Source organism: Plasmodium coatneyi, chromosome 13 (genome assembly GCF_001680005.1).
Source record: "Plasmodium coatneyi strain Hackeri chromosome 13, complete sequence".
NCBI classification, from domain to species: domain Eukaryota; phylum Apicomplexa; class Aconoidasida; order Haemosporida; family Plasmodiidae; genus Plasmodium; species Plasmodium coatneyi.
Genome location: NC_033568.1, coordinates 60684 through 82387, shown reverse-complemented (window position 1 = coordinate 82387; position 21704 = coordinate 60684). Strand labels below are relative to the sequence as shown.

The following is a 21704-nucleotide window of genomic DNA, read 5'->3' as shown; positions in this document are numbered from 1 at the left end:
TATTTTATTCTATTTTTGATAAGTACATTATGGAGTTGTTGATTTATATATAATATGTACATATATATATTGTGTTATTATTTTTGAGCTAATCCGCATTCTTCCTTCCTTCTTTTCTTCCTTCACTCCTTTTCTTCCTTCACTCCTTTTTTCTAAACACGTTACACCCCCTTCTCGCTTCTCTTCCACTCCTTCACACTCATTACTTCATTCTCTTCCCTTCACTCCCCCACACTCACCACCTTCCTCACACCTTTCCCTTCACATCACATCCTTCACACCTTTCCTTTCACATCACATCCTTCACACCTTTCCTTTCACTCCCACTCCTTCCACACCCCTTCCCTCACTCTCATTCCTTCACAACTTTACCTTCACTCTCCTTCCTTCACACTCGTTACTTCACTCTCATTCCTTCACTCCTTCGGTTCCTTTCCTCCTTATTCTTTCTTTCCTTTTCATTCCTTTCATTCCTTCTTATTCCTTCTTTCTAAAATAGAAAATTTTACTTCCCCTTTCCCCCCGTCCATAAAGAGACATGCACTATATTATAGGGTCAGGAAAGGAACAGCGCACGCACGTAGTGATAGTGCAGTGTAATGCACCTACCATTCACCATTAACAAGCACTATCCAAACACACCTTCAATGAACGAATATTTCCCTTCCCTTCACAGAAAGTGTATCTGCTCAGTTTAGCCTGTCCTTAGCCTATCCATAGTTCATACAAGTTTGCCAACTTGCCAATTTGCCAGTTGCTTACTTGCATTGAAGAGGCATGGATTAAACTGGTGTATACATTGAACTGGTGTATGGATTGAACTGGTGTATGGATTGAACTGGTGTATGGATTGAACTGGTGTATGGATTGAACTGGTGTATGGATTGAACTGGTGTATGGATTGAAGTGGTGTATACATTGAAGTGGTGTATACATTGAAGTGGTGTATACATTGAAGTGGTGTATGGATTGAAGTGGTCTATACATTGAACTGGTGTATACATTGAACTGGTGTATACATTGAACTGGTGTATGGATTGGACACAATCAATCCCCCCCCCCACATATATGTGGGAGGAGGAGGAATTGATCATCCATACGGAAAAAAAAAATATATACACATAGTTTTTAAGATGTTTGAAGAATAAATGTGCAGATTGCAAAAAAAAATTATGCAAAAAATTGCAAAAAAAAAAAAAAAAAAAAAAGACAACAATAATTCCATACTTATAATCCCAAGTGCGACCTTTTGTTGTATTTTTTTCTTGCTCTATAATAACAGAACCCGCATAGTGTGCCCAAGTAGACAAGTGTTATGATTGCAGATGTTGCTAATATTATGGCCAAAGTCTGTGAAGGTATGAAGTATTTGGTACTCTGAGTTTCCTGAGTTACTGTAACTCCTTTAGTTACAAATTTTTTCACAATTTCTTGTACTTTCGGAAGGTTAGTAGTAAAGGATCCGAAATTTAAACTTGTATAATATGGAATTAATATAAACAAGGTTAGAATGCCTACTATAAGTAGTAGTAAGGTTCTATGTTTAAATTTACCATATTTACATTTTTTATAAATGGCACGACATCTATCTTTTAAGGTGGTATTTTTATTTTTGTTCCTTCTATGTGGTAAATCACATGAATTTGTTTCTAAGTTTGATTTTTGTGAATGTGTTCCTTCATATGGTCCATTTAAGGAGGCGCTTCTAAAGGGGTCTTTATTACTTCCATTATAAAATGGACTTTGGAACCTCGTCCCTGCATGAGTTACATTTGTTAGTGATCCGCTGGTACTTGAATCTGACGAATCTGAGGAGTCATACGAACCTGTACTAGCATTTTTTGATGTGCTTATTGCACGCACCTAAATAAGTAAAAAAAGAGTATATGCAGAATTTGTGGAGCACGTATAAGTATTATTATAAAAATTTTAAAGGGGAAGAAGAAAATTTTTTCCTTTCTCTTTCTAATGTTAGTGCAGAAAGTGAAGAAAAAAAAATTTTTCTTAATCATAATAGAGGAATTTTTTTGAGGAGTGTAGTAGTTCTTATCTTACATGACGTGGATGTTGCGCCCACGAGGAGTAGAGTATGGCGAAGGAGAGCACTAATAGCTTCGCAGAGAACATCATTTTTTGTTTTTGCTCGCTTTCTTCTTTTTTTGTTTTTTCTTTTTTAATGTAAAAAAAAAAGAATGTTTAAAATGAAATAATTTTCTCTTATCTTTCTTTTATGTACATTAAATGGATTGTATGGATTATTTCTTCTTTCTTTAATGTGAAAAAATTTTATTAGGTTATTTAGGGCATATGTCATTCACGCTACATAATTTTTAGTGTGTAAATGAAGTTTTGTTCCTCAATTTAAAATTATAATGTGTAATAAAACATGTGGAAGTGTTATAATAATTTGTAATAATTAGAAAAAAATAGATTTTAATTACATATTACATTATTTCAAAATTTAATATTTAGAGATGTCAATATTTTTTCTAACAGAGAAGAAAAAAAAAAATGTAACACCCCCTCCCCCACACACCTTTCTTCCACCCCCTCCCTCACACTTTAATCCCCACTCCCTAATTCCCCCCAAATCCCTCACTCCGCCTACAACCGCCTATACTCTAATCCCCTTCCTTCTAATATCCCCTTCATTCTGAGCCCTTCTTCTTTTAACCCCTTCACCTGTAAAACTAACACCCTAAGTGCTAAACTTTACACTCTCACTCCTTCACCCTTCTTCCATGACTCTCCTTCCTTCACTCTCATTCCTTCCACACGCTTTCCTTCATTCTCATTCTTTCCACACCCTTTCCTTCACTCTTATTCCTCGTTATTCCTTCTTTCCTTTTTTCCTTTTCATTTTTTCACTCTCTTTGCTTCCTTTACTTATTCGTTTATTCTTTTCCCCTCCTTCACATGGAACCCTCTCCACACTTATGACCTTCCACATGAACAAACTAACACCTCCCTCCAAAAATTTAAAAGCAAAATTTGCGCCATTTTGCACACTTTGAACAACACACTTTCTTCCATCCACCATCCTAACACCACCTTCCTTCCACCTAACAACCCACCTACCAACGACCTAACAACCTTCCCTTCCACCAACCACTCAACAACCTTTCTACCAGCCCAAACAACATTCCACCACCAACAACCTTTCACCACCAACAACCTTTCACCACCAACAATTTTCCACCCACTTAACAACCCATCTACCACCTAACAACCTTCCTCCTCCTTAGATCCTCCTTCCTTGCTTAGACCATGCTTTCCTTCCTCAACCTTAGACCCTCCTTCCTCCTCCTTCGACATTCCTTTCATTCCTTCTTTAGACACTCTTTTCCTTCCTCCTTAGACATCGTTTCCTTAGGAAGTACCTTCCTTGGACCTACCACCTAACAATCCACCTAACAACGTTCCTTCCACCTTTGCCCACCTCCTTCCCATTTACATTACTTTCCTTTTATTTTTTAGTATAATCTTCTACCTGATTGGTTAAATAGTCATTTAAAGGAAGAAGAAGCAACACAAGAAAGAGAAGATCAACCACAATGGGACGTCACCACTTTGACGACGACACACTCACATAAGGCACCTCAAGGTACGATTCAACAGTTGGTGGTTCATCATCCAATTTAACAATAACAACAGATTCTATGACAGAAGGGGACAATTCTACCATATATGATGGGAAACGTGACCAAAGAAGAAGTAACAATAGAAGGGAATAACAACGTCCACAACATAGCCAACAAGGACAAAGACCACAGAGGCAAAGTAGGAGCGGAAGGCAGACGTCAAGAAATATTAGTTATGGGAGAATGTAACATTCATAGCGAGAATGTAACATGTAACACCCTTAATAAAAGTTACCATGTACAAACAACACACACACACACACACATTTTCTGTTTGCCGTCATTTGTGATTCTTTGTTTGTTTTATTATTATTTTATTATTAATATATTTTCCCCCTTTATTATTGGACAAAGCAAACTATATATATTGTGTACAGTATATTGTGCAATATATTGTACTGTGCCATGTTGTACTGTACCATTATGATGTGCTCCGTAATATGCCATGATAATATGTACTTGGTAATAGTGTACATACACCCTTTTGGGGGGGAAAGGGGGGTTGTCGCTTATCCCCCTTATATATATTTTATTAGGGGAAGGAAAGGAACAGGAGGATGCGGAGTATGTAGTACTTTTTTTTAGTGTAGTTCTTAAAATGGGGGAGTGTTTGGTGGGTGGTATGTGCGTTGTATTGGGAAGTTCATTATTTTCTTCCATGGTGTGTATACAATACATTATTTTCTGTTCCATGTGCTTAATTCTTTTTATTCCCTTTCCACATGAAATATTCTGTAACGAATACTTCGTAACGATTTTTTCCTTCCCTCCTTTCGTTCCTTCCCCTTCCTTTCATTTCATTCCATATGAGCATCATGCTTATCATGAATTGTTGACGAATGTGTATATTTTAAGAAGAGAGAAGGAGAGAAAATTTTATTCGATGTTTATAAACTACACTGCATGTGTTAATAATTTTTTTAATTAACAAGCACCTCCCTTTTCAAATAACAATAACATATAAAAGTAAGTAGTACATAGATGTTAAATTTTCTGCCTTAGAGAACATATCTATATACCTATAGTGAATGAGTGAAGAACACATAAAGAAACTTGCCTCCCCTCCCCTGCTCCTCCTTTCCTTTCTATTCCATTATGCGATTTTTTTTTTTTCTCATTCGCTCTTATTTTTAGCTTAATTACATACATGTGGTGATTTTGATAAATGTGCATAATATATTAGTAATACCGAAAAATTGAACAATATATATTATAAAGAGGAAGGAAAGGAAATTGGAAAGAAGGAGATAAAATTTCTAATATTCCTATTCGCAGAACAAGCACAAAATTGTCCTACGGTCGTTGTTGAATTTTTGAAAATATTCCCTTTAAGAAGTAGATTATATGAACTAACACACATAAACAACAACAACCATGGCAGAAGCAGTACTTGGGGTTAGATGTGCTCCTTTAACACGAACATATATATATATAAATATACATATAAATGTACATATATTCATATATGTATATATATGTACAGTATGGTACATGTACCATATGATGTATATATGTACCATAAGATGTGTGAACACATGTACCACTCCTTTTTTACCATTTTACCCATTTAACTATTTGTAGGAGGAACAGGTGAAGAATTTACGTTCGAATGCATTGTACTACAGTCAATTCCAGAGTAGCAGCTATGAAATGTGCGGGGATGATTTAATTCAGGGAGTGAAGACTGCATTGAATGGACATGTAAAATTGATGCCTCATAAACAGGAGATTGCTGATGCACAGTGTGCTGCAGGTATATCGAAGGAACTGAGCACAAAGAATGATGATGATTGGTGCTATTTCTTTTACTATTGGTTAGGGGAAAAACTGCTGGGACTAGTAGGTGATACTGAAGTATGGACACTTATGAACAGCATCTACGAGAAATGGGGTAATATGGACTATGGGAAGAAATGTAACATTGTAAACGAAGATGTTAACGACAAAGTCACTTTCAATCAAAGAAAATTAGCATATGAATATTATTTTAACTATGGGGGTATGAAGGAAAAGCTGCAGCAATATCATCGTAAATGTGATAAAACTTATTACAAATATCTCACACAAACTGCCACAGCTTATCAGACCGTGAAGGAGGAATGTGCAGGTAAGGGGGAAGGGGACGCTAGTGACCAATATTGTTCCGACTTTAACATGAAATGGAAGGAGTATGAAGAAAGAGGACATGACAAGAAGGAGGAATTACAAATACTTACATGTGACTTACAATCTACACCACAAATTGAGGAATCTGCAACACATGATGCATCCGTAGGCCCCATCGTATCTTCTGTGTTTGGAATAGGTGGAGGATTAGCTTCCATTGCTCTTCTTTTGTATAAGGTAAGTATAATTAACATAATTACAACAATTATAATAGAGCTATATATAAATGCATATATATATTAATATACATATATATATATGTACTTATATGTATGTATGGACATATTTTCCTTCTCTTCCTTTCCACCATCCCTACACCCCTTCACAATTTTCAGTATAAAATCCTACCTTCTGGAATAAAAAACTTCTTTGGAAGTAACAGCAGAAGCAACAGAAATAGCTATAAAAGCAGGAACAGAAGATCAACCAACTCTAACTTCAGTACATTCACCGAGAACGACTCAACAGCGGAAACGGACTATTCCACATCAAATTTAACCAGTACTGGAACAAAAAGCTTAACTGAATATTCAATTCCATACACCACCACCACTGCAACAACATCTACACGATGATGATCATCTAGATGAAAATCAGCGAACAAATAATATAGAGCAGCGAACAGGAATATAGCTTATCAACGTATGTAATGTACTATTGGAATGTAACACACACATTGTGAATCATACACATTTGTGTGTGTAGAATGTGGAATGTAACAACACAACACGCTACATTGGAATGTGTGGAATGTGGAACACAACACAACATACACATACACATTTGCCCGTGGAATGTAACATCACATGGTATGTAATACACCGTCGTTGTGTAACACCTATAAGGGGAAAGGGAAGGGGATGGAAGGGAAGTGTATGGGAAGGAAGAAGAATATATTCATGCACAACGGATATGTGAACTGTAAAATGCATTTTATTTATTATTCCATGACTGTACACACATACATTACAATGACTGAATAAATGATCATATATACAAATGGTCATATAAAGTAGCGGTATTGGCTATTCAAATATAAAATTGTTCACATATGCACTGAAATAGTGCTTCCGCATATTTATGTAATATATAAACCGTGACATTTTTTGGGAGGGGGGTACTAATTCTTTTAAACCCTCCTTTAATAAATTTGAACCTCCCTTAATCCTCCTTAACTCCTTTGAACCATTCTTTGAACACCCTTCTTTAAACCCTCCCTACATCACTTAATTCCATGGAATAGGATCCAAAAAAGAAAAAAAAAAAAAAAAAAGAGGGAAATGTTGTACGTCCTTATATGCACAATACATAATAGTAGTAGAAGGAGAGGAATAATATGTAAATAATGGTGGAAAACATACTATGTGATTATACACAGAATGTGTGCACGCAAAAAAAAATATATATATATACTTCATAGAATAAAAGAATACATAAATAAAAAGAATGCATACACAAAATTGCACATCTCTTCATTACTTCTCAATTTTGTGGTTCGTTTATCTCCATTCTCGCATTAAATATATATATGTGATGACTTAATGCATATGTATATGATATATTATTATTAATCAGGAGTTCAAGAATATTTCTTATTTAGGGAAGTGTACGAAAATTCCAATATTTGATCATATGCATTATCAACATATGGAACAGGCTGAAATATTCAAATACACGTACATACATATACATTTTGCATGAGTGCCTACATAAGGAACAAAATTTTGTACCCTTATTTATTCGGTACATAAAGAAATATACACAATCACCAGGATCACCATGACAACAGCAGCAATGGAAGAAAAAATGCTAAAGGTAAACTACATGCATACATATAATACAAGGTGTACGTGCATGCATATACCCCACATATACATATATATATGTATATATGTACATATGTACATGTATATATGTGTATGTGTATATGTGTACATTTCCTTATTTATTTTTATAGAAGAGTTTTTTGGACCAATGGCTTCCCTCGAAGAAGGATTTTTATAATGAATTTGAGGACCACACAAATCGCTGCTATAAAATAAACGCTCATAGTTCTATGGATAAGATAGAAGGCGTGTTACATAGTGATAATAGTACTCAGAAATATGCCGAGCGGAGTGTGAGAGCTTGGTGTGACGCATGCGGAAAGAGGGAAAAAAGCACTACACAGGACGATGATTCACCCTGCCGCTTTTTATATTATTGGATAGGAGAGAAGGTATTTACCGAAGGGGGAGGTAGTTCCTGGGCAGAAATCATGGGGATCATTTATAGTAAGCTTAGGAGTGTACCTGGAGAGAAGAAGTGTAAAATTATTTACCCTGACATTGACCAAACTACCTTTGGACATATGAAGATGTTATATGATTACTATAAAGACTACGAAACCATAGACGCATATTTAAAACTCAATGACTATTACTGTGATCAGGGATGTAAGGATTACTTTTCTAACCTTAAAGCATCCTATGATTATATGTATAGAAAATTAAGTGATGACAGGGAGAGTCCATATTGTGATGACTTCCTACAAATGTATCCTTACGGTGGTAAGGGCAGGGAACTACTGCAAAAAGGTTGCATTAAAGGACCTAAACCAGCAGATAAAGCAATCGAAACGCATAGGACTCACAATCCAGCGAGCAGGTTGTCAACAGAAACAGCACTTGTATCAAATCAATTATCACCCACAACAGTAGAGGGGGAAAACTCCCCCGGAGGCATTGGCACCAGTGCCATGTCCACTATACTGCCTATGACGGGAATGGCCTTAATTTCTTTCTTTTTATATAAAGTAAGTAAAATAATTAACATAATTAACATAATTACAACAATTATAATAGAGCTATATATATATATATACACATATATGCCTATACATATATATGTATGTAGACATATGTATACACACATATATGTATATATTTATATGTATATAATACATATTCCTCGCACCCTTCTCATTTCCATTCCTTCACAATTCTCAGTACAATCTTTTACCTTCTTGGTTTCGTAACAAATTTAAGGGAGACATGAACAGAAGGGAAAGAAGATCAACCACTGGACGACACGACTTTGATGACACCTCAACAACAGAAGGCGACAATTACACGGAATACACCACCACCTCAGAATATTCCACATCAAATCTGTCAACAGCAACAGACAATTCTACTATATATGATGAACGACCATCACGATCACCACACAGAGGAGAAAGAAAAACAGGAACAAATAATACACGACAAGGAAATAAAAATATACGTTATCAACGTATGTAATGTAACATACATTGATTGGAATTTGTAATCTCCTCCCTTTTTTCATTAATTCTGTATCACATACAATGTCCCCCCCCCATCCCCCTAAAGAAAAAATACTAACACCACACACTCTAATAATACACCAATACCACACCACACACTCTAATAATAATACCACCATACCACACCACACACTCTCTAATAATTATACCACCATACCACACCACACACTCTGTAATAATTATACACCACACCACATATTCTAATAATACACTACACTAACACTACACTAACACTACACCACCACACTCTAATAATAATACAACAATACAGGAGTACATTCTATAAAACTTTAATTCTGCCGTGCTATACTTAAAAAAAAAAGAACATTCCATTCCCTTCCATCCTCCCTAACATGCCAGCACATGCAAAAAAATCCGACCCCAATTTTTTTTTTTTTTGCATGTTGGAATGTGTTGGGAAAGAATGGTGGAAGGGTGGAATTTTTTTTTTTTTAGGTGATTGCATTAAGCACATCATCCAAGGATGTCGAAACTAAGAAGAGAAGTACCGCCTTCGGCACGTCCACCTTTGGTGGAGGTGTAAAAATAACATTAAAGGAGAAAACTGATCTAAAAGAACAGCATAAAGGAGTTGCACTACCTTTAGGTGGTGGTCAGAACAACAACAACAAACAGCGAAATAAAGCACCAAATCCAACACAAAATAAAGCTCAGTGTAAAGGAGGAATTGGGAATAAATGCAAAATGTTCTTTAATGAATTTAAGGAGTCGGACCTCGTAAGGAGGCCTTCCTTACCGCTCATATTAATCATTTTATTTTTAAACCCTATGGTTTGGACCGTCGTAGATTCCCTTACCGTTAGACTATTTATACAACTTACCAGCCACTCTTGGGCACAGATTCCATGTAAAATTGCATTTCAACTTCTCATAGCAGTTTTATTTTTAGCTATGATATTATGTTCCTATTGTTTTAAAAAAAGAAGAACAAGAACAACAACAACAAATTCAGACCCAAAGATAAAATGAGCCAAAGGGGAAAAAATGAAAAAATCAGTCTGTTCTTAGGAATAAAACACAACCACCACCAACCACTACTACATTCATATTGAATATATATATATATGTATATATTTACACACTTTAACACTAAACTCTAATTATAATGAGCGAATGGAATGAACGAATGGATTAAACGAATGGATACATTAAATTAGTGAATTAATATGTGTGTTGTGTGTCGTTCTATACAAATATATATGCAAAATTCTACACACATATATGTGTGTGTAGAAAAAAAAAAGAGTAATGCGTTGGAAAGGAAGAACAAACACTAATAGGTATATGGTATGAATTAATAGTGAGGGGCTTAAAAAGGGCGAAGGCAAAAGAGGTAGCTCAATTAGCATACAATATATTTTTTTTTTTTTTAAAGGTAAATGAATTATGGTGTGTTTATAGGGAAAGAAGGAAAAGGAAGGAAAAAGAAGGAAAGAAAGAATAAGAAGAAATAAAAAGAATAAGGAATAAGGAAAGAAGGAAAAAGAAGGAATAAGAAGGAAGGAAAGGAAGCATCTAAGGAAAGAAGGAAAGAAGGAAAGAAAAGGAAAGAATGTGTGCACGATGGTGTACTTAGGGGGTGTTAGGGGTGAAGGGAAGATTGCTCTTTTTTTTTTTAAAAGAAAAAAAAATAAAAAAAGTAGAAAAAAAAATAAATGAAAAAAAGAAGAAAAAAAAATAAATGAAAAAAAGAAGAAAAAAAAAGAAAAAAAAAAAGAAGAAAGAACAAAGAAAAGAAAAAAATAAAAAAAAAAAAAGGAAAGGAGAGGGGGAAGAAAGTGTGTAGGGGGGTGCACTCAGGGGTAGTATGTGGGTGGAAGGTGTAAAGAAGGAAGGTGTTGTTAGATTGTTATGGGGTGGAAGGAATTTTGTTAGGGGTTTTGGGGGTGGTAGGTGGTTTGAAGGGGTCTTAGGGGTGGAAGGAAGGGGAGGGTCGCTTCCTTTAGGGAGGGAAACACCCGAAGCGTGTATAAAAAAAAAAGAAGGAAAAAAAAAAAAAAGAAAAAGGTTTATATAAAAAAAAGAAGGTTTAAGGAAGAACAAAAAGAAAGTATAAGGAATGAAAAAAGAAAGTTTTAAGTAAAGAAAGAAAAGGTGTAAAAAAGGAGGATTTAACGAAGGAGAAAAAAAGAAGAAAGAAGAAGAAAAGGAGAAGGAAGAAAGAAAGAAAGAAAGAAGAAGGAAGAAAAAAAGGGAGAGAGGAAAGTGTGCAGAAAGGTGCATCTATGGCAGTATGTTGGAGGATGTATGCTTAGGGCCAATGTGCAGAAGGGTGCACCTAAGGAAGAGTGTTATGGGTGAAAAGAAGGAAGGTCATTTCCTTTAACGAGAAAAAAAAAAAAGAAAAAAAAAAAAAAGTATATATTTGGGGAAAAAACTACCTTCCTACATAGACATATTACATAAACGCATACACCACATATATAGAACATAAATATACATATGAAGAACGGACCATTTCTTTAACATATATATATATAAATTCTATATAAAGTTCAAGTTCTACATATATACATACAACAACAGCAGAACAAAAGTATACACATGAACGATGCCTACTACCGACGGAACATTAACGGTTAGTTCTTCCTATATATATATATATATATATATATATGTATATGTGGACATATATATAATGTATATATATATGAAGCACGCCTAAAGAAGTATTCCATAAAGGAATGTGCACATCACATTAGATAGGGAGTATGGGGAATAACATGGGTATATGTATGTTCCCCTAATTGCATTTGTAGGAGGAAGAATTGGAAGAATATTTACCTTCAAAGAGGGCGTACAAGGAACTCAAGGAAAAGGAGGGTAAGTGTAGTGGAGGTGATGATAGTATTCCTGAAGGAATGGAAGGTGCACTGCGAGAGGAATCCGGTTGGAAGGAATATGTTAAGGAGTTTATGAAATACTGGTGTTACGCAACCCAACAGGGAGAAAGCACCTTATCCCAAGATATGCGCTGTGGTTTTTTATATTATTTCACTGGGGATATGATATTTAGCAGTTTGGAGAGTGATCAATTATTGCAGCGTACTATGAATGCGATCTGCTGGAAGCTGAAAAATTTGGCTGGTAATGATAAGTTTGACATTGTGTGCCACCCTTTTAATTGGAACCTTTTCACTTTTGAAAAAAAAGTGTATGATTATTATCATGATCATGTAACTATGGAAACAGAGCACGAGAGTAATAAATCTCCCTGCAATGGAGCATTAAAGGATTATGTGGACGCAGCTAAAAGTGCATATGACATTATGGAGCGTCAATGTAAGAACATTGCTCCTAAGAACCGTGCATACTGTACCAAATTTAGCGGCAAATACAGTACGCACCACCCTAAGGAACTCCTGAAATCAAAGTGCGGAATAATGGAAGAGCAGGAATCTATAGCTGAAATAACACATCGTCCTTCAGCTTCCTTCATTGAACCAAAAAAGGGGAACACAGTACCTGCATCAACCACTTCTGGTGGTAGTGTTGCCGCCTCTATTATCCCTTCCATCCTAGGATTAATAGGTCTTCCTACAATCGCATTATTCTTATATAAGGTAAAAACAATTACAATTACAGTTAAAACTGGGAAAAAAAAATATAAGAACATAATATAACTAATATGCACATACATACATATATATATATGTACATATATATGTATGTATGCATATACATACATATTCCACAAACATATTCCCATGCTCCCTCACACCTTCATTCTTATGCCCTTACACCTTTTCTTTCTTTTTTTTTCTTCCTGCTTAGTACACTTCTGCATTTTCCTTAATAAAAGACTTCCTCGCTTTCGGGAACAGGAACAGCAGAAATAGAAGAAAAAGGTCACTTGATCATCATTTTAATACGCTCACCGAAGACGACAACACATTAACAACAGCAGACAGTTCAACAATAGCCCCTACCGAATATTCTACAGAGTTGTCCACAACAACAGATTCTGTGGCAGACAATTCTATGGACAATTCTACCCTATATAATGGTAGCCAACCACCACCCAGAAGAACGGGAACAGGAAGAACAAATACAGCAACAAATAGGCGAAATAATATCAGTTATCAAGCAATGTAGAACATGTTGTTCTTGTGGACTACACAAAAAAAAAGAACAATATTAAAAAAAAAAAACAAAAAAAAAGTAGAACCTCCCCCCTCCTACTACTATTATTATTATTGCTACTCACATCATCACCATTCATCATCATCATAAAATCGTAAAGAAGAAAGGGACGGAAAGGATGGGGTACATGTATATATTACACGTAGAAGTGTACATATTACACGAGAGGAGTACTATTATTATTGCAGAAGTGCAAAAGTATATATACTATTTTTGTTCACATATAAATAATTCCGTATAATTCCATATATTATGTGTAACTTAATTTTGCTCCAATAAATTTGAGTTACTTTCAATAAATATTGAATAAATGTACACTAATAAATGTGTACACATGCATAGAGGAAGAGGAGAAAAGAAGTGTTCTCTTTGTACACGTATAAACTGTACTACATATATATATGTATGTATGTATGTATGTATTAGCAGAAATTTTGAATAATTCCTTCTGTTTGAATAATAATAATAAAATATAGGTAAAGAATACCAAATATAATTTCTCCTGCCAGCACAGGAGAAAATTGTACCCCTCCCCCCCTTTTTATGTATATATAATAATGGAATTGCGTGTAAATAGTAACATGATATAATGTTACAAATAATCATACGCACATCAACAATGTAATAAACAGAAATAGAAGGAATGTAAAGAAAATTTTGTGCACAAAAGGGGGATTCACTCCTTTACTTTTTCCCCTTTTATATTGAAATCTATTTTTTTTTTTTTTTTTTTTTATTCCTATTTCACTACAATTGTACATAGTAGTTCTGTTGAACATATATATATATATTGTGTTGCATCTGTTTAAAAAATTGGAACAGTGTGCATAATTCTGTGGGAAAAAAAGAAATAAAAATTTGAAATATATTTGTCCATGACCATCATAAAACCAGGAGAATTCCGATATATTTATATATTTATTCCCTTCATGAATAAATAAAAGGAAAGAAGGCAACAGTTTTGAATATAACTTCATTATATTCACAACAAATGTACACAAACGAAATATAAAAATGACGGTAATAATACTACAGAGGAAAAAAAAAATTATTTTTTTTCCCTTTTTCTCCTTCCATTTTTGTCCTCCCACATTCAAAATAAATACATAAAGGATGAGCACGCATATAATACTTCTTATGCACATAATAATACTTTACACATATAATAACATTCTCTATGAGGACACTGTAATAGGAGTAGGATAATATATGTGTTACAACTTTTTCATTTATAGGGAATGGACGATCCATCTTTGAATCAATTACCTTCAGAACAAAGGTATGCTCTCCTCAACGATGGCTTAAAATGTCATATGCAACAGGGTCGGGATGATTGCTGCAAGCATAATGGGGACAATTTAAGGATAATATCACAAGTGTGGTTGGGGAATGATATAAACTTGGGCAAGGAAATTGAGCAAAGATATTGTTATGCATGTAAAATGAAGCAGAGGGAGCCCAATGGTGAGTGGTGCCACTTCTTTTATTATTGGTTAGGTGATAAAATTAGGGGGAAATTAAATTATCGTTTATATAGGGATATCATGAAACCAATTTACCATGGACTGGATAAATTATCAACTGGGAATAAATGTACCAATATATACGATGATATTGGCGATTACATTTTCGAACAGAGTAGAATATTCTTCGACTGTTATTATAACAATAGTGCTTTACGCGGGAAGCTGGACTCTAGTACACATACCCAATGTAAGAAGTATAACGAGCAGCTGGTAAAAGTTAAATCAGCATATGAGAAGTTATGTGAACAATGTAAGGACAGTGGTGATAAGTATTGTGAGCAATTCAGAAGGACGGAGGTAGGTTGTGAGACGCAGAATCTACAACCATTAACATGCCCCGAAGAAGAGACCGTATCGGACAGGGACTCACCAGATGATGACGATGAAAGTCATGAAGTATTAGGGGTACATCCACCCCTAACAACCTTCCATCCACCAACCAATCCTGACAGAACCTTCCTTCCACCCTACCACCACTAACAACCTTTGTTCCACCTAAAAACCTTACCTCCACCCCTAACAACAAACCTACCACGCCTAACACCACCTTCCTCCCATTCCGTCCACTTCATTCCAGTCCTTCCAACATTCCTTCCATTGATTCCGTCTCTGTCAGCCTTTTTTTTAAAGGATTAATTAGAATGAAGGAAGAAAGAAAAAAAAAAAAAAAAACATGCAACTCCTTCTCTCTATATCTATATGTAGACATACATATATATATACATATGCCAATTACGCATATATACATATAGTATATATGTATGTATATATTTCTGTTCATTATACCTGTAGGGTGAAAAGTTGGAAGGAGTGAATTCAGCATTAAAGTATTATGATGAATTAGATATAGGCGCAGACAGTTGTGATAATGATAATATTCTTGATACTATGAAGGAACTATTGAAGCAACATATAGTATATGATACTCCTGCAGATAAAATTGTAAGGGGGTGGTGTTCTGCGTTCGAAAGAAGGGACCGAAGTATTTCGATAAGTGAGTATTCCCATGCATTATACTACTGGATTGGGGGTATATTATTGAGTGGTCAGTGGAATGTTTATGATTTAGCGGACCTCATGAAGGAACTTTATCAAGAATTAGAAAGGTGGAAGCCAATAGCAGGATGTAATAACATATACCCTAATATTACCAAGGACATTTTCAATGAACGAAAACAAATATTTGAATACCTTCAAGAATATAACACTATGAAGGAACAATTAACAAAAAGGACGGGGTCTCCATCCACTCCCATACCAAAATGTACAAAGGCTTATGCTGACCATTTGAAAGAAGTAATTGATGCCCTCACAAAGGAGCACACTAAATGTAGTGGACCAGATAAAGGTGATAGTGATCCATATTGTACGGATTTCCTAAAAATGTGTCAACAATGTACCCCTCAAGAATTGTCCAATTTGAAATGTGAAGTACCAAAGGAACTTGAACACCAAACTACCCAAACTGAAGACTCCACAACATCGTCATCCTCCACTGGGGACGTACCTCCCAGCGGAATGGACAGTACCACCACTACTACCACCATTGCAATTCCTTCCATATTAGGAGCAGTTGGGATGCCTACAATTGTCATGTTTCTCTTATATAAGGTACAATTATAATTGTATATTACAATTATAACAATTATAATTACCACTATATATATATTTTTATGTTTTCTCTTCCCGTATTACTTTGCTCTCTCTTTTTTTATTTATTAGTACAATGTCGTACCTTCTTGGATACGTGACTCCTTTAGAAAGAATAAAGCAGGAGGAAGGAACAAAGGAAAAAGAAAAAAAAGATCATCCATAGGACGAAACCACTTTGACGGCAACGACATCTTAACAACAGAATATTCCAGAACAAATTCGAATTCCGATTTATCAACAACAGATTCTACCACATTATATTCTGTTCCATATATTAGATAAGTTCCTTTCTTTTCATTCCTTTCTTTTCATTCCTTTCTTTTCATTCCTTTCTTTTCATTCCTTCTTTTCTTCATATTTAATTCCTTTCTTTTCTACATTTGTAAGTTTGAATAACCACATAAGGAAAAACGTACTCCTAACGCGGATGCGGAAAAAGATCCTGACCTTCTTTAAAGAAATATTCATGTATTTTAAAAAAACAAAAAAAAAAAATTTTATGAAGTCAAAATTTCTTTAACAAAATGAATAAGCATTTTTTTAATTCCTCAATAAAAAAAAAATTTTACCAAACAAATTAAAATAATGTGAAAAAAAAATTTTTTCCGCTTATATTGACCACACATGAACATGCAAGCAATTTAATACAAAACAACAAAAAAAAAGAAAAAAATATTTACTACACCCTATATCCGGAATCGGAACTTCGAACCTGTTCCTCAGGAACATCATCCTCAGGGGCAAAGTCCTCCTCCCTAAACCCCAAATCTGAACTTGGAACCTGTTTTTTAGGAACACCAACCATAGGAACTTGTTCCTTAAGAACTTCTTCCTTAGGAAGAAAGTCTTTTTCCCTAAACCCGGAATCTGAACTGTGAACCTGTTCATTAGGAACATCTTCCTTAAGAACAAAGTCTTCTGCCTAAACCCGGAATCTAAACTTGGAACTTGGTCCTTAGGAACAGAGTCTTCTTCCCTAAACCCGGAATCAGAACATCGAACTTGTTCCTTAGAAATATCAACCCTAAAACCGAAATCTAAACTTGAAACCTGTTCCTTAAGAACTTCTTCCTTAGGAACACGTTCCTTAAGAACATAAACTCTAAAAACGTGCGCCTTAGGATCATCTTCCTTAAGAACAAAGTTTTCCTACCTAAACCCGGAATCTGAACTTGGAAACTGTTCCACAGGGACATCTTCCTTAGGAACAAAGTTTTTCTCCCTAAACCCGGAATCTGAACTTGGAAACTGTTCCACAGGGACATCTTCCTTAGGAACAAAGTTTACCTCCCTAAACCCGAAACCTGAACATGGAAACTTTTCTTCTTTTATAAATTCAGATGTCATAAATTCTTGAGCCAAAATTTCAAAAAAGTCTTCTTTCGTGGAATGCATGTCCCCTTTATGGCATTCGTCTAAGATTTCTAAATGAATATCAATAATCATGCGGCGACATACACCACCACGACGACCAGCACGGAGACGAGGGCCCCGTTTTTTCCTCCTTTTTATAGGCGTAGAACGAGGTTTTCGTTCCTTTACTAAGGTATATTCACGTGGACCATCCTGGACCACATCGTCAACAATCTGCTGTTCTAAGGATGGACCACGCACTTGATAAGCTCTTCTGTAACGTTTTCTTGTCTTACCAAGCATTCCAAAGTACTACAAAAAAAAAAAAAAAAAAAAAAAAAAAAGAAAATTTTTCTTTAATAGGGGTGAAATGTTTGTTCACGCAACAATAACTACTACTTCAAAACACAAGTTTAAAATGCGAAATCCTACACACATACAACCCTAAAATGCGAAATCCTACACAAACACACCCTAAAATGCGAAATTCTACAAACATACCCTACTCATTTATTCACCTTTATTGTTTTTTTTTTTTTTTTTTCTTTTTTTGTTTTCTTCCTTTTTTCTTTTTCTTTTTTTTCTTACCTTCCAAAGGAGATAACTCATAACAGATATACCAAGCACGGGAGGAGCAAGAGGGAGGTAAGGAAGGAAGGGATTGTCCATCTTGTGAATAAGTGGTTCAGCCTTGGGTGTTGCTGAAATTGACCCACCACTACGACCGCCTCCACCAAGATCAGCACCTCCAGCATCACTTGATGAGGAACTACTGCTGCTGCTAGAAGCAGAAGCAGCCTTGTTGGCGCCCTCAGGAAGAGTTGGTTTAACTTCGTGTGTTCCTTTTTCTTTACTGTCTTTCTCTGTTCTTTCTGGACCTGGTTCCTCAGGGTCCTGTTCACCTAAGAATTGAGTAAAATAATAATAAAGGAAGGTTGGTTTCAGTGGGATCATAGGAGGGGTGCATATGCCAGATTTAGTAATTTGAACAATGAAAATGGCAATGGCAGTGGAAGTAGAACCGTCCAGAAGATCCCTACTGGAAGAGAATGTAACCGTGTCTGGTTTCTGTGGAGAAGGTGTATGTGTGCCTTTACCTGTGTCATCACTTTCCTCATTTTCCCCCTGATCTTCTAGTGTTTCCTTAGGCTCCTTCGATGGTGTTACTGCAGTTGGTTCTGGTGCTGGTGCTTGGGGTGGAGGAGGTTGGTCTTGGGGGTAGGAACAGCTGCTTCTGTGGTTTGTTTTATGGCTTCTTCTAAGACTTCTGAGAATTTTGCCTTTTCCTTTTCTTCTTCTTCTAATGCTTCGTTAACTTCCTTAACAATTTTGTGCACGTTATTTGATTTGTCATCGCTGAGGGCCACTTGATCATCCGCTCCCGTTTCTGAGCGTGAACGGACGGGATGTAGCCATTTAGCCCTATCGGCACACCAAGTTTCGTTAGTAACTGCACTCATTGTATTATAATACAACATATTTGTGAGCAATAGGTTGCGCACGTCAGATGGCAAATTCCCTCCGTCTCCTTCAGGAATGTTAGGTGGACCATCATAAGAACATTCGGCATAGTTCCCACCTTGGTCATTTAAGCCCCTTACACCCTTTACTACATTAAATGCATATTCTATAACCTTCCCTGGAACACAGAAGATACTCATATAATACATCCATGCTTTTAATAGTTTACATAAGGAAATATCATTCACAGTGTTCTTACATTTGGTCTGACTTGTCTTGTACTGGTTTTCAATATCCGTTACCAGGAGAACATTCCTTACCATAACTTTACAAAAATCTCCGTACCTATGTGCATCATAGCTGTATTCTTCGTCATTGTTCTCGCAAACTGTTTGTGCAGCTTGGAATTCCTTCCAATCATCAGCATCATCCTCCGTTGGTTCGTTGGAAAAATATGTAAACCACTCTGAAATGCTAACTGCAGAAGAACATTAGATAATACACACGTACAATACATAAAAATTTGCACACTCCTTTTACATACTCCCCTTGCGAGGAAGTAGAAGGAACGAGTAAATTCATTACATACGCAGCAATTGATTATGTTCAATAGACTGAAATATTCTTTTACGTTCTTCCCCTTCTTCGAATTCTACTCCTGTTCCTTGAACACATCCGAGAGGATTTTGCTTTTTCTTCATTCCTGCTCCTACTTTTTGTAGTACTGCATTTACTCCGTCTTTTGATAAACTTTTAGTTGTATCAGCCAATTTTTCAAGATCGTCCTTATTACTTATACCTAAGAGTGCATAAAAATTTGTTCCTCCCTTCATTTCTTTGGAATCTCCTCCTCCATGCAGAACATTATTATGTACGCATTTATTATGGCCCAGTATTTTCTTCCCTATCTTTTCATTGTTCTTTCTAATATTATCTACCCACTTTTCTATTTCTTCCCCAATGAACTTTTTGCCTATGTTGATTTCTTCGAATTCAGTTGACTTACATTTTTCATATGTGTCCTGGACTTTGTATGTTTCCAATTTGCCCCCTATTAATCTTCTTACATATTCCGCCGCTTCTTCTATTCTACAGTGGTGTCCGAATAATTTAGCCATAGTTACTTTTCCAACCAGGCACCTTAAATACAGTTCCATATCCTTGTCATCCTTCATACTCCATTTTTCTTCTTTCCCCTTCCCTGCTTCAATACCATTTATAAAGTAGACTATTCTTATTAGAGCTTTGCATAATTCTTTTTTAATTGTCTCATTTGTAGTTCCGCTCTTATCTATATCTGCACAGATTTTTTTCTCTTCATCAGAATCATTATTTAATCTTCGTATTAGCTCCTTAAACATACCTTCCATATCTTTCCATACATGTTTCTACAATAATAAATTACCACAGGAACACATATATATATATATACATATATATGTATGTGTGTATATATGTGCGTATGTATGTACTCATTATTTTCCTGCGTTGGAAGTTATTTATACTACGAATTTTCCTCCTTTACACTTTATATTACTTCCAATATTACTACAATGTAGAATGTCCTTCCTTTTTCTTATATATAAAGTGTTCCTTACCCCCATTTTGTCCACATTTCCTATACCGTACTTTCTTATCCATCTAGGCAATAATTGGGACATGAAATTAAACTTCCCTCGGGTTATTATTTCCCCTCCCGTCGATTTCACTACACCTCCTGGCGCCATATTTCTCCCTGCCCACTTATGCTATTACTACTATTATTCTGAAGACCTAAATCTAATAGAATCCTTTTGTGTTCAGTACATGCGTCCTTCTCTTCCCATGCACATTGTATTCCTTCTGACGAAAAGAAGGAAGGAATTATCTACCTTCTTTTTTCTCTTTCTAAACATTTACTTTTTTTCTAAAGAAAAAAACAAAGGAATTAGCTACCTTCTTCTTTTTCTTTTATTTTAATCTTTTTTTTTTTTTTCTTTTCTGCTCCTTTTTTCCTTTTTGCAAAAAAAAGGAAGAGAGGGCAACCATCCTCTTCCTTCCACCCCTAACAGGATCTTACTCCTACCCCTAAACCCAAACCCTGAACCCTAAACCATGGCACCCCTCTGCACACTTACGCCCCTACCACCTAACAACATTCCTTCCACCTTCCAACCCTAAAAATCTAACACCCCTTTCTTCCACCCCTAACAGAATCTTAATCCTACCCCTAAGAACTGCACCCCCCACACACACTTCCCTCCCCTCCTTTTTTTTTTCTTTTTTTCTTCCTTAAACCTTCCTTTTCTTTACACCTTAAACCTTCCTCCTTTATACCTGAAAAATTCCTTCTTTACATCTTAAAACTTCCTTCCTTACACCTTCCTTCCTTTACAGCTTCCTTCTTTACACCTTTCTTCTTCTTTTTTTCTTCCT

General features: G+C 35.6%; 5 protein-coding genes across 5 annotated transcripts; 4 read left to right on the top strand and 1 right to left on the bottom strand.

Annotated features, from left to right (window-relative positions):
• Positions 1–5015: 5015 nt before the first annotated feature.
• On the top strand, positions 5016–6382 carry PCOAH_00047810 (Uncharacterized protein; the record flags this gene model as incomplete). Its single annotated transcript, XM_020061564.1, has 3 exons — positions 5016–5036; positions 5223–5984; positions 6143–6382. 3 exons carry the CDS (start codon positions 5016–5018, stop codon positions 6380–6382), a joined length of 1023 nt encoding a protein of 340 aa, XP_019917349.1.
• A 1231-nt stretch (positions 6383–7613) lies between these two features.
• PCOAH_00047800 (KIR protein) lies at positions 7614–8823 on the top strand (the record flags this gene model as incomplete). The annotated part of the gene is made up of 3 exons (XM_020061563.1): positions 7614–7622; positions 7765–8356; positions 8795–8823. The coding sequence occupies 3 exons, from the start codon at positions 7614–7616 to the stop codon at positions 8821–8823; spliced, it is 630 nt and encodes a 209-aa protein (XP_019917450.1).
• A 2881-nt stretch (positions 8824–11704) lies between these two features.
• Positions 11705–12776, top strand: PCOAH_00047790 (KIR protein; the record flags this gene model as incomplete). The annotated part of the gene is made up of 2 exons (XM_020061562.1): positions 11705–11731; positions 11913–12776. 2 exons carry the CDS (start codon positions 11705–11707, stop codon positions 12774–12776), a joined length of 891 nt encoding a protein of 296 aa, XP_019917244.1.
• A 1758-nt stretch (positions 12777–14534) lies between these two features.
• On the top strand, positions 14535–16445 carry PCOAH_00047780 (KIR protein; the record flags this gene model as incomplete). The annotated part of the gene is made up of 2 exons (XM_020061561.1): positions 14535–15227; positions 15615–16445. The coding sequence occupies 2 exons, from the start codon at positions 14535–14537 to the stop codon at positions 16443–16445; spliced, it is 1524 nt and encodes a 507-aa protein (XP_019917142.1).
• A 709-nt stretch (positions 16446–17154) lies between these two features.
• Positions 17155–18946, bottom strand: PCOAH_00047770 (SICA antigen; the record flags this gene model as incomplete). The annotated part of the gene is given in 5 exon segments (XM_020061560.1): positions 17155–17256; positions 17274–17577; positions 17629–18140; positions 18545–18730; positions 18926–18946. The coding sequence occupies 5 exon segments, from the start codon at positions 18944–18946 to the stop codon at positions 17155–17157; spliced, it is 1125 nt and encodes a 374-aa protein (XP_019917451.1).
• Between the last annotated feature and the right edge of the window lie 2758 nt (positions 18947–21704).